Source organism: Tasmannia lanceolata, unplaced genomic scaffold (genome assembly GCF_043159265.1).
Source record: "Tasmannia lanceolata isolate RefF3 unplaced genomic scaffold, GAP_Taslan_0.1 ptg000005l, whole genome shotgun sequence".
NCBI classification, from domain to species: domain Eukaryota; kingdom Viridiplantae; phylum Streptophyta; class Magnoliopsida; order Canellales; family Winteraceae; genus Tasmannia; species Tasmannia lanceolata.
This window is the reverse complement of record NW_027518682.1, coordinates 3,411,359-3,424,844: the sequence shown is the minus strand read 5'-3', so window position 1 is coordinate 3,424,844 and position 13,486 is coordinate 3,411,359. Positions and strand designations below refer to the sequence as shown.

Below are 13,486 nucleotides of genomic sequence, written 5' to 3'. Positions count from 1 at the left end.
GAAAGATTGGTTGACACAATGCTCAAAAAATCTACCAGGTTTTTAGCTTATAACTGCCGTGGTAGATTTTTTCCACTCGTAAAAGATCAAAATGACCTTATATGTGAAAGGACAAAAATACCTTGTCAAAAGACCAAAATACCAATGGCAGTTAATGATAAGTTTTGAATCAAGGGTGTGGGAATGCCATTTCAATATAAACTAGCATTCTTGGCTCATGCTGTGCAACGGGTGTAAAAAAAAATGACCCACGCCATCAAAACATAAGTAAAATTGTGTTAAAAAAATTGGCCCACCCCATCGAAACATGAGTAAAATTGTGGGCCCTACATGGGCTCAGGCGGAGATCTTGGGACGTACCACATCAAAACATGAGGCAAAATGGTGGGTCCCACCTGATGCAGTGGTTTGGGTTGTGTTGGTGGGACTTACCTTATCCAAACATATATCAGAGCATCACAGGTATTTTTGTCTTTTTATGACGTAATTTTCATCTTTTCACATATGAGGGAAATATTGGTCACCATGGGTATTTTGGTCACAAATTGATGGCATGACCTGATTTGCAAAATTCACTCAAAAGTGATGACCCTATTGTCAAACTAGAAGACTGTTTTTTCAAATTAGGTAAGGAGAAGACTTCTTTTGCAAAAACCCCTTTTATTTTACTGTAGATTCAATGCAAACATTTTTTTTAAAGATGGCTTGCCAGCATTTGCGCGCATAACATGTCATTACATAAAAGTAAGTGATGAAAAAAATGAAGGGATAATCAATGTTAATGAGGCTCGGATAATGACGTCGTGAATGCAATTCAAATGAGTTGATAGAGATACATCGATTAAAAAGGGTAAGGCACGAGCAATGGCGGTGGCGGAGGACTTTCAGGCAACTTTAGTTGAAAAATCTACAAAGAAGTATAAGCTCCTTACTTGGAGAACCTTCGAAATTGTGAGCATTGTGAACACTTCCACAATTTAGTACATACTTTCACTGTCAAGTGTTTTCTTGTGGAAGTTTGAGGTTTCTCTACATCACTCTAAAAAAAATTTGCATTTGCATTCTTATATGCATACAATCTCATGCAAATTATAGTTATTAAGTCTTATTTCCATATTAGATAATGGCATTGAAAGAGACATCGGTATCCTGTTTGCAAATAAGACTAACTTAAAATGTTCTTATTTACAAATAAGAACTAATTTTGATGGTAACCAAAGAGCCTTTCTTGCAAAAGATTATAAAACTGTGCTTATCATACGACCACCTTGATAAAAAAGAAAAGAAGAAGTCATTGATGACGGATGATGCGGAATTGAGTTGGAGACATCCCGGTTTTGTAGGGGTTTTGTGTAGTTTTTGGCTGCCAGGTCAACAAAATATTGTGTTTGGTTGCATGCGGGGTATTAAACTACTGTGAAACTACTTGGCCCGTCTCTTTCTTGTCTCTTCTTTGTTGGCCTACGTTGCATACGGGCAAACTACTAGGTAAAAAAATCTTTAAAAAAGTGGATTTTTTTGCTATGCTTTTCTCTTTCTCTCCATATTGGTAGTGACACACCTACTAGTACTACTCTATGAGGTTGGCAATCAAAACATACTTACTACTATTACTACGAAGAGACTACTTGGCTTGTCTCTTCCCTATTGACTATGAGGTAAATAAGTGAAAACTGACCCGAAGGATCTTTGGATGCACCGGGGGCTAGCAGGGTAGTAGAATAAAAAGTCAAAAGGTATGAGACAATCATTGGATTTGTCTAGAATTTCCTCTTGGAGTAGTGGAATAGATTACAATAGTGTTTCATTGCGCGGCATTGACTCAAAGAGAAGGGAAAAAGTAGGGGTGTCATTACCAATGTAAGATTAATGAAGGGAGAGAGAGAGAGAAAAGAGAGAAAAAAACACCATTTCCAAGATTTTTCTAACAAAATTCTTCATTTTAGTAGATTTTTGTTTGAAAATTAGAAGGGAGGACATGAATGATGAATGCCCTGAAGCAATAATTTTGTAAGAAACACGGCAGGGAGTCGGGTCTCATGGAAATTCATTGAAATACTGGCAACCAAACAAGAGATCGGCTTTACTTTTCAGTCAAAACTCCAACAGATGCTAAGAGTTTCAACAGATGCTAAGAGTTTGTGCAACCAAACACTCCCTTGCATTTGCCGGACACCACACGTTACTAACAATTAGCATCCAGTTTGAGGCGACTTTCAAATCCGACTTCATAACCCACGCCCCTTATTCCTTCGTACAAAAAACTTCCCCAGTTAGTGAAATTAGCCGACGATACCAACCCGCGTGCAAGTGTCAAAGTTCGATTGTTTCTTTCCATTTCCATTTCCTTCCGATCCATCCATCTTCTACAAAACAATCGGAACCGGCCAATGCTCGCCCCATTTTCTAACCTTTGCCGTCATTTCTGCAATAATCCGGTCTAATGTCTCAAAACAACATACCGCTCATCGAAATTTTCTGGTCACTCGTTGACAAAGCTGACAAAAAATTCACTAGGGTTAGAGATTTACCTTCCTATGGAAGGAACAGGTACTACATCCTCCTCGTTCCTTCACTCTTATTCCCCATTGAGTGTATGCCCTAGATTCATTTTATTTATTTTTCTATCTTTTAGGTATGATGCGTATTTCTTCAAGGTTTTTAAGGTATACACACAGCTATGGAAATTCCAACAGGAGAATAGGCAAAAGTTGGTTGAGGCTGGGCTTAAGAGATGGGAAATCGGAGAGATTGCATCTCGGATCGCACAGCTTTATTACGGTCAGTATCTACGGACAAGCGAGGCGAATTATCTTTCCGAATCGTATATCTTCTATGAGGCGATCTTGACTCGGGAGTATTTCAAAGATGGCGCGTCACAGAGTCTTAACCTAGCAACCAAACAGTTACGGTTCCTCGCTAGGTTTTTGATCGTGTGTTTGGTTTTGAATAGGAGGGAAATGGTGAATCAGTTGGTCAGTCAGTTGAGGACGCTTGTTGATGAGTGCAAGAGGACTTTTCAGGTGATCTTTTTTATTTCTTTATTGAATGTTTTGATTCATTTTTATTCGAGTAGGTTGCAGTGAAGTTATTTGGAATTTCTTGTCTTGGAAGTTTGAAATTGAATTGCTGTTATTGTTGTTTATGGAGTTGCATAGTTCCTTTCAGCAAGTTTTTTCGTGGTGGACTAATTGTTTGAAAAGTATATCATGAAAATTATTGCAGTTTGTAATTAGCTATTGATTTGCAGATCTGCTAGAATTTGTGACTTCTTATGTGAACTTTGTTTCTTTGATCTCTGTGACACCATTGATTATTCGAAAGAGTTTTAGAGCCTGTTCGTTTGAGATTGTGACAACCGGTTGTGAGCCCCAAACCTATTATTGGTTGAAATTACATTTAAATTACATTTAAATTTGAGTCCGATAATAGGTTTGGGGCTAACAATCTGTTGTCACAATCTCAAACGAACAGGTTATTAGTGACATCTCTCTCTCTCTCTCTCTCTCAAAAAAAAAAAAAAAAAAAAAAGGGAATTCTGCTCATGGTCGTGGATTAGCTTTGTGTTTGTCTTCAGCAGTGGATCACAGCTAGGGCTGCAACAGGGTCGGGTTGGGTCGGGTTTTTCAAAACCCTAGCCCAACCCTGGAGCCCATTATCGTCAGGGCCGAAAAACCTCAACCCATTGCCCACCCTACAGGGCTTAGTATTGGCTGATTGGCCCTGATTGGGCAGGGCCGGGCCGGGGGTGCCCTAATTGACCCTAGTGCAAATACCTGTTAAGAGTGCCAAAAATAAAGCAACCACTTATCATATAGAACAAAATGATCAATAAAAAGAGAAAGGGAACAAAATAAGACAATATGAATTCAACAACATGACGGGCAACAGAGACAATTAATAATAATAATCTAAAGAAACATCAATCCAGGATAATAGAAAACATTACCAAAAGAAACATGCACAGATGGTTCAATTCTATAATAGAAAACTTAAGGTCAGGCCGGGTCAGGGTACCCGAGGCATTAACCCAGAACCCGACCCGACCTGAGTCAAGGTCTAAAAAAATGAACCTTGACCCGCCCTCAGGGTTGGAAAATCCAACCCTGACCCTGTTCGGGCTTAGGGCGGGTCAGGGCTGACAGGGCCAAACTTGCACCCCTAATCACAGCAGTGTCATGCTTTGATTAGTAAAATCTTTTCTAAGGGCGTGGCAAAGTAGTTTGATATTGTTCAAATAAGATTCTTCATCTGGTTGTTGGACTCATGGCATTTGTTTATACATGGTATTGTCTGTGATTGAGATTTACAATTTTTTTCTTTGCAATATTTGGTATCGTGCATCTTCATTTGGCTGTTAGACTCATGATGTTTCTATGATTGGGATTCACAGTTTTTTCTACTTGCAACATTTGGTGTCATGTACATTGTTGTTGGCATAAATTTCAGTCATTTTCTTCTATTATCCGCTCGAACATTATCAATTTGAACTGTAATGTCATTAATGCACACGGCTAATTTATCCACTCCCTTAATTTCATTTGGTTAGTCTACATTTTGGTTTTACAATAGTTACTGAAGTATAGAAGTTTCCTTCATATATACTGGGTGGTTGTTGGACTAATTTTTGGGTGATTTTGCCCAGGAGACGGACTTCAAAGAGTGGAAGCAGGTTGTTCAAGAAATTGGTAGATTTCTTAAAGTTGATACAGCTTTTATGAATATCAGGCCTTTAAGATATAGTTCTGTCCTCGACCCTCACCCAGAATATCTTCCGGATGTAGCTTCACCTGAGGCAAAAAGAGGTTTACGATTACGAGATGCAATCTTGAGCAGCTACCATCATAACGAGGTTTTGTACTAAGCCCATTATTCTTTCTGTTTTTTCCTTTAATTACAGTTTAAACCAGAATCTTGATATTAAGCGTCTAATCAGTTGCTATCCCTTTGCAGTGCTGTATCGAATATGTTAATTGGTTGATCCTTACCTTGATAATTTCTTTTGTTTATCAGGTCAAGTTTACGGAGCTTACTCTAGACACTTTTAGAATGCTTCAATGTCTGGAATGGGAATCCAGTGGTTCCTTTTACCCCAAAAGAGAGTCTGACACGAATGGAAATGATTCTAACATTGGTCAAAATGGGGCTGGTGGGCCTCATTGTGCCACTCATTTACCAGAGATTAAAGATTACGCTTTGCCACCGAACCCACGGAAAGCTATTTTGTATCGCCCATCCGTTACACATTTTATAGCGGTGAGTGTGTGATGATATGTGATTTTTGAATTTGTGAGTGTGTGATGATCCTGAAAAGGGGTTTTCTCTGTATTTTGTTTTTTCTTCGTTCCTGTTTCTTTCTTGCTTCCTATTGTAGATATGGGTGGTCCATCTCGGCCTCCTAAATTTGCTATATATAATTATTGCCATTTCAAAAAAATGATCCATTAATATTCAATCTTGCAACTGTTTTATGTTTGTGTTTTCAGTAGTATCCATTATCTTTGGCTGATTGTTTGTTAGATTCTTTACTTTTAGAAGCTATAAAAATACACATAATTTTGTCCATTATAATAGGTAATAAAATTACTATGATTTGTGGACACCGACACGAGTGTCGCGTATCGACACGGACACGGAGTGTCAGAAACGGCAAACCTCCAAACTTTAGAAACGAGGACACGTCTAAAATAGGAAGTATATGTAATCATGATTTGTGGATATGGATTTGTGTGTCCAATTTCGACATGGATACGAGTTGTCTAAATGATGTAAACACAATATTCAATAAAACAACAGAATATCAACTTGTCACAGTACAAAAACATGTCCACACACTAACATTAGGTCTAACACTTCCAGCAATACAAGTAAAAGTGTCCAAAGGAGTGTCGACACGTTTGGACACGCGTGTCGTGTCGGACACGGCAAGACACGTGAGTCGGCAATAAATTCGAAGTGTCAGCCAAATCATAGTAAAATTATTGATAAAAAAACAAAGAAAAGGTAAACCACATCAGGGAATGCTTAACGACCATCATACGAACCATTGCTCTAAAAAGTCCACTCTTTAGTGAGTCGAGCAGCAATGTTGTTTACCTCTCAAATATGGACTTAAGTAAGATATATCTCAAACCACCACTACATTCCGAGTTTTTTCTATGATGAAAGAATATATCAAAGGCTCTGAGCTGAATCCTTGCTTAAAGTAGTTTGATCTAACTAGTGTTTAAAAATGTGGATGCAGTGCGGAATGCGGCCGAAGAAAATCATAGTGGACTTGGCACGGCACAATCGATTACTCGGTTGACGTGTTTGAGTACTTGGTTGGTGCGGTTATAATTCGTGACTCGGGAGAGTCAGGTTAGGTTTTACCTCTGTTTGTGGATTTTGGAGATGTGTTTCTATGTGAGGCTAGGTCTTGCATCAAGGGTTGAAATTTGATTAGGGTTTTAGAGTGTTATGGACTGATATACCTGTTCTTTTTGCTGGTATTCAGTTAGTTTTTGCTGAAATTTTCATGGTTTTTGGTGTTTTGATGCCCTAATACAAGTTAAAGTGATTCTAATCCTCTTTCTTGATCTATTTATCTTCTGCTATTATATTCTTAGTCTATCAAATTTCCTGGCATTTTCGTGGTTGGACGCATTGCCACTCTAAGTCTATAATCCACACACTAATTAGCAATGAGGATGCCACCTAAGATCTGTTTCCCCTTGGTGACTGCTTCTTGGGAGAAGGCAATCATGCAACCCAAAACTATCTCTAGCCTCTCGGAAGGGACTTTACACACCACACACCAAGTTTTCTTTTCTCTTTTTCTAAATGATAGCCAATTTATTAATAGAAAGACCGAAGTGGTCAAGTTACGAAGAAAGATACATCAACGAGAGGAAAAGATACAAAAAAAAAACGTGAAATTAAGGAGGAAGACTGTAAAAAAGAGCTTGTTCATCTTTAGAGACTCCCTCTCTGGCTAGATGGTCAGCCACTTGGTTAGCAGAGCAGCGGATATGGTGGAAAGACCAAGGAAAACAAGCCATCCAATCAAACATTTCGTCAAAGAGGTGGTCGAAAAGCCATTGGGGGTTTTGTTCTCTCTTGAGCCACATAATGACATTCAAGGAATCTCCTAGTACCACATATTCTATATGATCTCTAGTCAACGATTTCAGGCCTTGATACGCTGCTCTCACCTCCGCCTCTGTAGCATCAGAGATCCCATAAGGGCGAGCAAAGGCCCACAAGACCGCTCCCTCACTGTTCCTGAGAACTCCAGCAATGCCGGCCAGGCCCGGATTACCAAAGCTAGAGCCATCGAATTTCAAATCCGTCGGCGGAGGAACCCACTCTTGTATCACTTTTTGCTTCGACACCGCCTAACCACAGATTACTCTCCATCCAACCCAAAGATCGTAAGCGGAAACAAATCGGAGTCCTCACCTAAGAAATCGTAAGGGCGATAACCCGAATGAATAGTAAATCCGTGGATCGAGAAACCCCTTTAAATACTTTCCTTCCAAAGGACCCAAATAGTTGCTAGAAAGGATACATTCTATAATATTTTGCCCTTATTCTTCCAGGGACAAGAGACCAACCTTGAAGGAGATTGATCAACTTCTCAGGGAAAACCCATGAAATGCCAAATCTGTTGAGTAACTTGCCCCATATTTCTCTAGCCACTCTGCAATGTATTAGAAGGTGGTCCGTTGTTTCTTTGGCCTCAATACATAAGGCACAATGGTCAATAATTATCATCTTTCTTTTGCGCAGGAAGTCAACCGTTTGAATTCTTTTTCATAGAGTCGCCCACCCAAAGATACATACTCGAGGCGGAGTCTGGAATGACCAAACTCTAGCAACCTTGGAAGATGCATGGCAAACTAGGTTGAAATAGAAAGATTTTACCGAAAAATCCCCAGATGAATTCCAGATCCATATCCTTTTGTCTTTACCATCTCGCTTAATATAGCTTCTTCTAATAATGCCAATAGACTAGCAATTGACTCCATTTCCCTTTCAAAAAATTTCCTACGAAAGCCAGGCCTTCACATAACACCATCCTCTCTTCTCACCATATACTCGTTCACGAAGCTTTCCTTCTTAGTGGCAATAGCATACAAGTTAATTGATCCAAAGTTAATATCCGCTGCACCTATAATTCAAAAAAAAATAAAAAAAATTCGCTGCACCTTCCTTGTTTGGTGTCAAAGTGACAACTATAGCATCAAGTTCTTTGCTAAGATGCACTTGATCATAAAACTCCTTAAGGACCTTCTCAAGAATCTATTTGATCACATCCCTTCTTTCTTGGAGAATACCATCCAGAACCTATGGTGACTTAGAGTGGGGAGTAGTTGTCTTCGGGGTCTGAGGAAGACGCTTTAGGAAATTGGTCTTCTTTTGCCATTCAATAGTTGAGATGGCTTAATAGATGTGTGCTTTCTTGAAATGGGTGCCGCTAATGCCAGTGAGAAATCATTTTCCCCGTTTCTTCATTCCGTAACATGTAAAATTGAAATTGTATCATAAGCATGACAGAATCTATAATATCTATGATATATAATAATATTTTGATCTGTGGAAATCTAAAATGATTCATCATTCATCATACAAGTTTTGAACCCAATGCTTCACATTGATCACAGAGTGTAATATGATATAATCATATTTTGATCTTTGGGAATCTAAAACAATTCATCCTTCGTCATACAAATTTTTGAATCCAATGCTGTCACATCGTTGTAGTATGATATAATGGTATCCTGCTCACATTGTAATATGATAATACTTCCTTTTTATAATGGTGAAGATTTATTAACTTCACATGCTTCCTTGCAATAATATTTCCAGGTGATTCTCCAAAAAAAAAATGTAAGCATCAGAATATTCCCAGATGACTTTTTGCTGGATTTTCTCTATTTACAGAATACATGTGCTTGTCTTTTCTGTGGGCAGGTTCTAGCTACCGTGTGCGATGAGCTCCCTCCTGATGGAATTTTGTTAATATATCTCTCAGCCCCAGGTTTAACATTTTTCTTTCAATACTTGTCTCCTATTGTTCTTCTGTTCATTGAGTGAGAGGTCGCATGCTTTTATATCAATGGAACTTTTTCAGGAAAGGGTGGAGAAATTATTCCATTTCCATCAGGTTCTCGAACTTCTGAAATCACTACTGAAAATACTGTTGGAAATTTTCAATATCTTGATCTGGCCATTGATGCACACTTAAGTTCTCCAATGAGCTCTCCCCGTAATAGCCCAGCACATTCTTCTGCTCAAAATAAAGGAAATTACAAAAGTAGTAGTGGGGGTTGTTTGTGGTTGGGTTCTCGTGCAAATGGAGGTATGCTCTATTATGATTTGGTAAGAATGTTGCCAAAGTAATGGTCTCCTTGTAGCAATATCTTTTTCAGCCTTCAAGATGCTGAAAAACTAATTATGTCATATGTGGTGTTTCTTCTTGAAGTTTTGTGCCTATTCTCATTATTAATGTAGTTCTTGTTGTTGGTATCATTTCATAAGAAGATTAGCACACCTTTCTTTGGTGCATTACGTTTTTAGTTGATTTCCTGGTGCCCAATAACTTGGAATATGATATCTTGAAATCACCGTACAGTTTTTAACATGAAAATCATCCCTTTTCAGGTTTAAACTGTCTTTACCCTTGTGACTTGCTACCATTTACAAGAAGGCCTCTTTTTCTGATTATTGACAGTGACAGCAGCCAAGCATTCAAGGCAGGTTTGTCAACTCTAATTTCTCAGTTGCTGGACTCTCTCTGTCTCTTAAAAGTAGCACTTTCCACAAATGTAAATGATCACGTGGATAATTAGCAAAGTTATATTTTTAATGACTTGGATGTGTTTATAAACTTATAATGGGCCTGTGGAAATTACTCTTTAGAGGTAACATTTTTTTAAGAGCAAGGCATTGAGGAATCCTGGAGGTCCATATTTAGAAAGAGCAGGCACAGATTTTGATGGAGTCTTTCTTAGGGATGATCTGGGATTTAAAATCCAGTCTTTGGGGGGGAGATAATCATGGCGGTACTAATTTCTGAGCACTAGTTATATTGTGTTTTGCAATGATATGCTGCTGCACAGAAGATGGACTGCTACTGCTGGGTGTGGATATTTTGTCTGCCATGCAGTTCTAATTTCTGAGCCCTTATTATATTGTGTTTTTCTTAAAATTATATTTGGTCTTAGGAGTGTCTGACTATCTGATTTTTCAACTTGCATGTTTTCCTTCGGGTATTTTGATTGTCAGGGTTCTGTGTCACTTGAGGAAATTGGAAATTTATATAGGAAAAACAGGGCGGCCCAGTGCACGAGGCTCCCGCCATTGCAGGGTCTGCGGAGGGCTAGATGTACGCAGCCTTACCCCTGCTTTGCAGGGAGGCTGTTTCCGTGACTCGAACCCGTGACCACCAGGTCACAATGGAGCGACCTTACCGTTGCGCCAAGGCTCGCCCTCTGAAATTTATATAGGTACAATGGAGGTTTTAAGTTAGCATTAGAAGGTATTAAGTGAATAGGTACAATTGTACAATGGAGGTTTTAAGTTAGCATTAGAATGTTTGTCTGTAAGTTGACATTCAAAAGCGCCATTTTTTACAAACATAAAAAAAGGGCAGCCCAGTGCACGAGGCTCCCGCCATTGCGGGGTCTGGGGAGGGCTAGATGTACGCAGCCTTACCTTTGCGCCATTTTTACAAGCATGTGCTCCTAATTCAATTACATAAACCGAGTAATATTTCGCTATCGATCGCGATCGCAGTTGAAAATGTGACACGGAAATACCTTCGCTGGGTTAGTTCCTCAACCAACTCTGATGTCCATTTTTATAAGCATGTTCTCCTAATTCAATTACAATAAACCGATGAACATTAAAATTTCAAAAAAAATAAACCGATGAACATTTCTATATCAATCACAGTTGAAAATGTGACATGGAAATACCTTCGCTGGGGTAGTTCCTCAACCAACTCTGATGCTGACTTTATGATCTGGTGCAGCTAATTCATCTACAGAAACTTTATAGACTATAGTACTGATGATTTAGGGCTCTGATCAATTATTACAGCTCATTTTTTACTATCCCTTTCATTTAGTTGTTAGTTAGTTATAATAATAAGAATAATACAAAAATCATTTTTGGAAAATTAATGCAGGCTATACATGGGACAGAAAAGGGAGAAACAGTTGCAATGCTCCTCTCTTCGAGCTCTCCTCCTCCTGTTTCTGCTGCTGGTGATTCCGCTCGCCACATAAATGGAAGCCAATTTACCATGTTCCTCACCGCACCATTGCAGGCTTTCTGCCTCTTGCTTGGGCTTTCAGCCTCCAACATTGAGATGGTGAGCTTAAGCCGAATGTTTCAGGAAGTGTATAACAAGGCCGAGCAGTTGCTCTCTTCATCATTAAATGACTGGGGGCTGGCTTTGGCAGCATCGGACACACTCGATCCAGTTTGGGCTCAAGTTTTATGCGACCCCTTCCTAAGGCGCCTTCTTCTCAGGTTATATTTCAAATCATTTTATTTTGGACATAAATCATAGAGATGTTCTATCCTTTTTTTAGAAAACGGTTTAATAGGATCAACTTGTTACTGGGAAAAATTGACCATCCGTCCCTGAAATAGTCATAATGGATTCAGATTTTGTTGGGCTACCAATGTTAAACTAGTGCTAAATATGATGAAACCTATATTAAGATTTCATATGCAATTCATATAAATTTAGGGAAATGATTTCAGCACAACCATATTTTGATACATGCGCACATATAGCTTGTCTTTTTGTAATTAATTGTCTGGTAAGTGCTTTTTGGGAACCATATTAACCCTTTTACAGCTGTTTAAATACTAAAAGACAATATGCATGAGCGCTTGTATCAGAACATGTTTGTGCTGAAATCATTTCCCTAAATTTATTTATGCAAGACATACTGACATAGTACACCACTAATACACTTTTGGTTTTGGTATGTATTTCGGTTTCGGTATATGTTTCGGCGAGGATGGAAACAGAAACATTTTGGTAATTTGGTGTCAGTTATGGTGGAAATTTAAAACCACGCTATACTTGATTAGGTTATTTCAATATTATTGTGTGGACTTTGATTAGTTTTTCATCCACTATCTATTATTCAAAATATTAGATTTTGAAATTGATTTTGACGAGATTTTCTTAATTTGGTGTTTGAAAATGTATACTCATATCTTAGTTTTAAGGATCTTTACTCGAAACAAGAATGCATATATGATCCTTGCAGTACCCATATCCTAAGATTTATAGGTTTAGAGGATCACCGATCCATTCGTTTACAATATATGACACATGTATCCTTTTTCTAGGTATCTTAGATCCCTGGTTTGTTGAGACAGGAGTTACTGCATTGAGGCAAAGAAGTCAACATATGGTTTTCTTCCAATATGATGAAAAACTAACGAAATTTTGATAACCGTTTGGAATTAGAGAACCACTTCAGTATTCCACGGGCCTGGCCTTGCCTATCTCATTGGTGTAAATGATGAGATTGATGCCACTTCTTTGGCCGTTTCAATATCATGACATGAGATCTTTTCACCAATGGATGTGGGTAGATTTTTTAAACCCACACGAATACTTCATTTTACACTTTTCTACTTAGCTGTGAAAGGCTGTTACAATTCCCCAAAAGCTATCAACAACCCATTGAGAATGAAATGAGGATAATATGTTGGCAAGAGCTTTTAAGCATTAGTGTAAGCAATGATATCTCATCCAAGTCGGGCAGTTTATTCCTGCAAGAGTTTATGACTTTATATAATAATGTGAGGAGTGCCATCATCAGAAAAAGGAGCATGGATTTCATTTTCCTTTATATTCATTAAAAAAATATCATTTTCCTTTATTTACCTTGATGTTCTTTTTTATGTAGATGTTCTTTTTATATACATGTAAATGCATCAAAGGGAAGAAACATAGGTTTTATAATTTTGTAGATACATTACATGCTGAAGATTTCTTCAACTTATGCAGATTTATATTCTGCCGCGCTGTCACTGCATTACATGTTCCAACATTCAACAAGAAGGAATGTCTTCCTGAGTGTCTGCCTCATCTTCCAGAATCTGTACTTCCATCAGACGCCGCCATTCAATCTGTAATCCAACAACTTGCCAGTGCTTTCTGTGCAACCGACAATTTTGTCTTCTCTGATGGGATTACATTTCCAGAGAACAAACACAGTCCTGAAGAACCAATGGTAGTTACAAGTTCAGACGTCCATGAACCACGTTTAGCTGCAAATGGGCATTAAGTGTTAAAACAGAAATCTATCTGGTTGTTTTGAGAATTGTTGAAGTTGTTCTTGATTGGCCTGGAATTCTACTTTGGGACTTTATTGGGTATAGGGTATGCTATTTTCTTTGGCATTGTAAATCTCCTTTGCATCAATCCTTATATCGGCAGGGATGCAGTATCCATGCTATTACACATCCA

At 38.4% G+C, this 13,486-nt stretch overlaps 1 protein-coding gene across 2 annotated transcripts; it reads left to right on the top strand.

The window, feature by feature from the left end:
- Positions 1-2,082: 2,082 nt before the first annotated feature.
- On the top strand, positions 2,083-13,486 carry LOC143877121 (signal transducer, putative (DUF3550/UPF0682)). Of its 2 annotated transcripts, XM_077378975.1 has the most exons (10): positions 2,083-2,550; positions 2,636-3,023; positions 4,646-4,688; positions 4,785-4,852; positions 5,014-5,256; positions 8,956-9,022; positions 9,116-9,343; positions 9,646-9,737; positions 11,174-11,520; positions 13,025-13,486. In XM_077378975.1, exons 1-10 carry the CDS (start codon positions 2,444-2,446, stop codon positions 13,302-13,304), a joined length of 1,863 nt encoding a protein of 620 aa, XP_077235090.1. In that variant the 5' UTR covers positions 2,083-2,443; the 3' UTR covers positions 13,305-13,486. The 2 variants fall into 2 exon arrangements, with proteins under 2 accessions (XP_077235090.1, XP_077235089.1); XM_077378974.1 differs by having other exon boundaries at positions 2,087-2,550; positions 4,646-4,852.